The sequence below is a fragment of the Puccinia triticina genome, chromosome 10A, assembly GCF_026914185.1.
Source record: "Puccinia triticina chromosome 10A, complete sequence".
Taxonomy (NCBI): domain Eukaryota; kingdom Fungi; phylum Basidiomycota; class Pucciniomycetes; order Pucciniales; family Pucciniaceae; genus Puccinia; species Puccinia triticina.
In genome coordinates this window covers 6,116,010-6,121,261 of record NC_070567.1, presented here as the reverse complement: position 1 = coordinate 6,121,261, position 5,252 = coordinate 6,116,010, and the positions used below count along the sequence as shown (strand labels likewise).

At 46.9% G+C, this 5,252-nt stretch overlaps 2 protein-coding genes across 2 annotated transcripts; both read left to right on the top strand.

The window, feature by feature from the left end:
* Positions 1-1,357: 1,357 nt before the first annotated feature.
* PtA15_10A630 (uncharacterized protein) lies at positions 1,358-1,798 on the top strand (the record flags this gene model as incomplete). Its single annotated transcript, XM_053160826.1, has 3 exons — positions 1,358-1,427; positions 1,494-1,702; positions 1,769-1,798. 3 exons carry the CDS (start codon positions 1,358-1,360, stop codon positions 1,796-1,798), a joined length of 309 nt encoding a protein of 102 aa, XP_053024761.1.
* A 2,239-nt stretch (positions 1,799-4,037) lies between these two features.
* On the top strand, positions 4,038-4,596 carry PtA15_10A629 (uncharacterized protein; the record flags this gene model as incomplete). The annotated part of the gene is made up of 2 exons (XM_053160824.1): positions 4,038-4,451; positions 4,555-4,596. The coding sequence occupies 2 exons, from the start codon at positions 4,038-4,040 to the stop codon at positions 4,594-4,596; spliced, it is 456 nt and encodes a 151-aa protein (XP_053024760.1).
* Positions 4,597-5,252: the final 656 nt, after the last annotated feature.

Here is a 5,252-nt window from a genome sequence, read left to right as displayed (position 1 = left end):
CTGGTGAGTTTACGCTTTTTGAACAAGCTCCCTTCGGCGGTTTCTTGTGATTCACTCAAACTGTCGGCGGGGGCTGGTGTCTGGGGGGCTGAAGCCTCAGTTCTAGGTGGCTGCCTATCGATCTCCTGCTGCGTAGTCGATGGAGTTTCTGGTTCCGATCTCTCGGCGACGCGGATATTGTCAGTTTCGCCTTCTTCCTTGGACGAACCAGGGTGTGCGCGTGTCTTTCTCTTTGCCATTGTGGCCCGTGGGGGTGAGTTGGTCACCGGTTGACTGTCGATGGCTAGTTCGTAGTTGGCTGAGGTGGCACTGCAGCTGCCAGCGGCAGCCAGTCCCGCTTCGGAGAACACCGGTCCCCCGACCGGGGGCGGCCCACGGGCGCCCGCGGGCCGCCCGCGAGCCGCCCGTTTGCTAAACGGGTCGGACGGGCCGGGCCGATTTTAAATTATCATCTGAAATGTGTGTCCGAACCCGGCCCAAACCCGCGCGGGTTCGGGCGGCCCGTTGGCCGGCCCGCCCTATAGCCATCCTTAAGCCGATGCTTCCGTCTGGTGACGTGGGGTTTGGACGGCGGATTGGGCGAGGGAATAGGAGAAGGCTTCATGAAGCCGTCGTGGGGCCTGGCACGGGGCCCGTGACTGGACCGTGTTGTTGCGGGGGAGGTCCTGTCGTGAGACGTAAGGATCAGCCCGTCCCCAGAGGTTCTAGTGCACCCGGGGTGTAGATTATTCAATCGTGATCAAAACATTGCTGTGAGTGGATTAAAAGAGACGGCGGGTCAGGCATGATATGTTCTCCGGATCCGGCTCGGGCGAATTGGGATGTCGGCCGGTACTCAAGACGGTAAGAGATTGACCTGGTCCTACATGATTAGCCTTGCAAATAAGTGACTTCGGGAGTCCACATTTTCCCGTAGTGACCTTTATAAGTACTAATGGTGCAGTTAGTGGTCCCGAACGCAATTTGGTCAGTCCAACTTGCCGATGGCTGTAAGGCAGGCGTCCATTTGCACCCGGAATACGCAGTTTTGCCCAGTTTTGCCTGCAGAGGGCTGGTCGCCGGTGAGATGGCTTGCCGATAGACTAACCTTGGCTGGTGCTGCACCACACTCCAGTCCTGTTTCGGCAGCTTCTCTTGACTTTGATGCGATGAACTGGGGCCGTCTTAAAGGTTATAAAACCAGCTCTTCTCCGAGAGCCCTTGACCAATATTCCCTACCGCCTCTCTTAAACATCACTACACCAATACTAATCCTTTCCACATTAATTCGACTCCATCATACCAACTAGCTCAAACACACCAAAAGCTTAATCTGCGCCTAGATCACATCATCCATCCGAAACTACCCATCCCCACTATGCTTTTCCGAAAGAACTCCAACAAAGCCACCCGGTCACCCAAGGCGGCTTCCGGTGCCAAAGGTATTCGTGAGTTATGACTTCCATGTAGCTCTCAAGGCCTGCTTTGATACTGATGAATCATCCCTCTCGCAGATTACGACTGTCTTCTCGGAATATCTTACTTTGACCTGAACAAAGAAAGCAAACGCTCCAAAGCAATGTCCAAATCATCCTCCAAGAGTTCGAACTCCACCACTCCTCTGTCCGATGTGGCGAACACGGCTGAATTAACAACTCCCGAACCGGCACGCAGCTTTGTCCTAATCGCAGTCGTCGGTCTTCCCGCGATTGATTTATCCGATGTAAGTACCTTCATTACTTTGGCTCGTTTATGTGTCATACTTGGCTGACCATATCCCGCTTCTTAGTGGTTCATCGTCGATTCAGCCCCGAACTAAATCATCAAGAGCAGCACAACGCCCGATATAGCTACACAGTAGACGCGTTCTCTATATTATGCTTATTATGTTCTTTCGAGTCAACTTTGTATTACTGATCAAACCCTAATATTTATTTCTCTTCCTCTTTTCAATACACCTTACACCCTAATAACTGTTTCTCTACCTCTATTCAATAAAATAAGGCCTTGTTTGGCAGTGTCATTATTACACAATAAATAATTGTGGGGTGTCCCTTTACATTATGTAAAACAACATTTTTTGGCCTGATCATTTGGAAGTTAGAAACTGGCAAGCTTTATGACACCTTACTTACAAAAGATTATCCTAAAAAAATTACAATATGTAAGAGTAGTGTGTTTTACACATTACACTGTGTACTGTGTTCATGATTGAATTTTACTAAACTTGTGAGCTAAATTTAAGGCCTTCATGAACAAAATTTCAAAATTTTGGTAAAAATACACAGCAGCAAAATATACCGACCAATCAGTCCAAGTTATTAATTTTTTTAAATTCATAAACACCTCAAAATGTCTCCTAAAAAGTTTTAAATTTCAATGGTGACCCCCCCCCCCCCCCCCCCCAATATGACACTGCCAAACATGGCCTAAAACACTCATTTAAGTTTCATTCAATTTGGAGACTTCACCTGAGATAGGATGAATTACATTTGGTTGACATACTAGCCAATGGCAAAACCCCTAACCCCCTTAAGGCATCTGATTTATTTGGCTAAGTATCTCAATATTCATTGGTGGGATGAGTAATTGTCACTGCCAGGAAGTTTGTGGGAAATTGTCTTGGTTATAAGATAACATTTTCTTTTACATCCTGGTACTTCGAACTTCATTCCAATGCATGAAATAAATTGCAGGTGTTTTTAGTTTAAATAATTGCTTCTGGGAAGGGTCAGTGTCAGCCCTTGGCTAGTCCAGACAGCGCCACGGCTGACACTGCACGCGCAGCAGAAGAGCTGTGCGCGCATAGCGCCGCTCCAAGCACCGCACACGCCGAAGACAGCGAGTGCGCAAGCAAGCGCGACTAAATAGAGTTTTCACAACACTCACGGGTTGTTGAGCTCGAGTGAGCACAATCCACGCAAATGTTACACGCGTGGACTTCTCGAGTGAGTACAATCCATGCAAAGGTTCCACGCCTGGATTTAGTGTCAACCAACATCGTGAAGCACTGACTTCTAAGTGCGGCCATCACAGTTGGTTATAAAAGACCTGGGGCCTCCGCCCCACGAAAGGTCCCGCAGATTATTATTTTAGATTACCAAGCCCGTCATCCTTGTTTGATACAAAACGACCGGGGCTTTTATCTAATTACATCTCAACCTTTCTATATCTTTGAATACTCCCTTCTCCTCAACTCCGCCTCCGCCTCCAAATCCCTTTCCCGCCTCCACCTCCGCCGTTCCCAACTTCCCTTTCTTCACGGTTCTTTTCGCTTGCTACCTTACTAGGTAAGCTAGAGCTTTGTGAACCTTCTTAGGTTCAGGTACGACTTAGCTCTACCAGCCCCTCCAACGGAGGCGCGGCTTTCTCCTCCTGTATCACGGTCGAGTCGAGCGTGTTTTCCTCTTTAGGAACTCACATCTTGTTCTTTTCCATTCAGGGCGTCGCCACTTTAGAGACGCGCCCTGACAGTCAGGGGCCCCACAGAGACCCCTCCAAAGCACAATGTGGCCAACTCTACTCATCCCTTGATTGACTCAGGGAGGACTGAGGCTTTGCCAAAGGGACTGTAATAATTCTTGCATGAGAGTATAGGGGCTTGATTAATTGACTGCCAAAAATTACAACTCCACAAAGTAGTGGAAATTGGGAGGACCAGATTTTGATGTTGGTAATAGTGCCAGAGGCACTGTTACTATGCATCTACAGAAAACTGTCCGGATTTTTACTCGCGGGTGTCCTGTTTGGAAACCCGGGTGAATCCCAGACAGTAAATTGAAAAAAACGGTCAAGAAATGTTAAGAACGATCGGAAAGGTTTTTGTTAACACGGCCTGCTGTGTTGAGAATCCTGTCCAGTTTTTGCCCCAAGTGGTCATGAGCCAGCTGAGGATCTGAGTTTTCCTCACCCTCAAAGTACATCACCTTGGTTAAGGAAAACAAGACAACCAATTTTTTTGGATCCCATGAGTAGTTGAATAATCACTGAATAAGTGCTCAGGTGTCTGAATCTGGTCTACATAACCATGCAGCTGACACCTGTTGCTTTCCAAAAGCATGCCAAGCTCCAAATCGGGATCCGCTGGGCATGATCCACCCAATTCTGGACAAGGTGATGGTGAAGCTGGACTGTCGATTTCAAACGATGCTGCCATGACATCTGAGCTTGCAAAACACGACGCGGGAGCGAAGCGCTTACAAGCCAAGATTGAGTTACACTCGTCGGCAATTCAGGAGACCCATTGCAAGATGCTTTCCAGCCAGTCGCTCAGCACGTCTTATTGGAACCTTGGCAAGAATAAGAAGAAGCAGAAAACTGCCAAATCTTGCTCTAGTCACCAGAGAAGGCCCCACCAGCCAATTAGTGGAGATGTCCGTAACCTTGTGGAACACTTGATCTTTGATCAAAACAAGAAACAAACTGAGGTTGCCAAAGACTTTCAAATTTCCATCCGTCAAGTTCATCAAATAGTCAGCAATGCACGAGAGGGGAAACCCAACGCTTCACTGAATCGCCGTGGGCCTAAGTCCAAGATCACCAGTGATATCTTGGTTGCCATTCTTCTTCACCTAGAAGAAGACCCAAAATCAACTCTTTCCAACCTTGCGGAATTAGTGAGGGATAAATTTGATGTACAAATGTTGGGATTTCAACTCTTCGCCAGTGAGGAGAAAGAGAAGAGCTCTTGAGGGTGCTCAAGAAAATGGGTGGTGATGAGGGATGGATCACCAGATGTGGCTCAGATGCGGAGCAGAAAAAGAAGGAGAGAACCAATGAGTTGATTACTCTGGACTAGGCTACAGTTATATAGACTATGTACAGTGGGTAGACAATAGTATACACCACACCATTTTTGGACCATAGAAGTGTTAGAGTACATATATGCTTATATGATTATCCCAGTATGCTTCTACACTATAGTCAATCTTTGGTCATGTATTTAGTCTATCAGAGCCCTTGATCCCTAGAGCTCTTACTTACTGAATACCAACCACATTGTTCTGTGTCTGCTCCACCTGTCACAAGACAGTCCGGTACTCTCAGTCCTGCGACCCTGTGCCCCTCAACAAGAAGCTCAACCAACCAACTTCAAGTCACTAGTATTGGTGAGATGGTTCAAAGTAGTCTTCAAAGCAAAAATATTAAACAATGAAAACAAAAAGCAAAGTTATGTAATTTACAAAAATTAAACAAGAAAACCAAAAAATGCAATAATTTTCTCAAAAAAACTTGAAGGTTGAGGAATGATAGTATGACATCTGAAATGAATG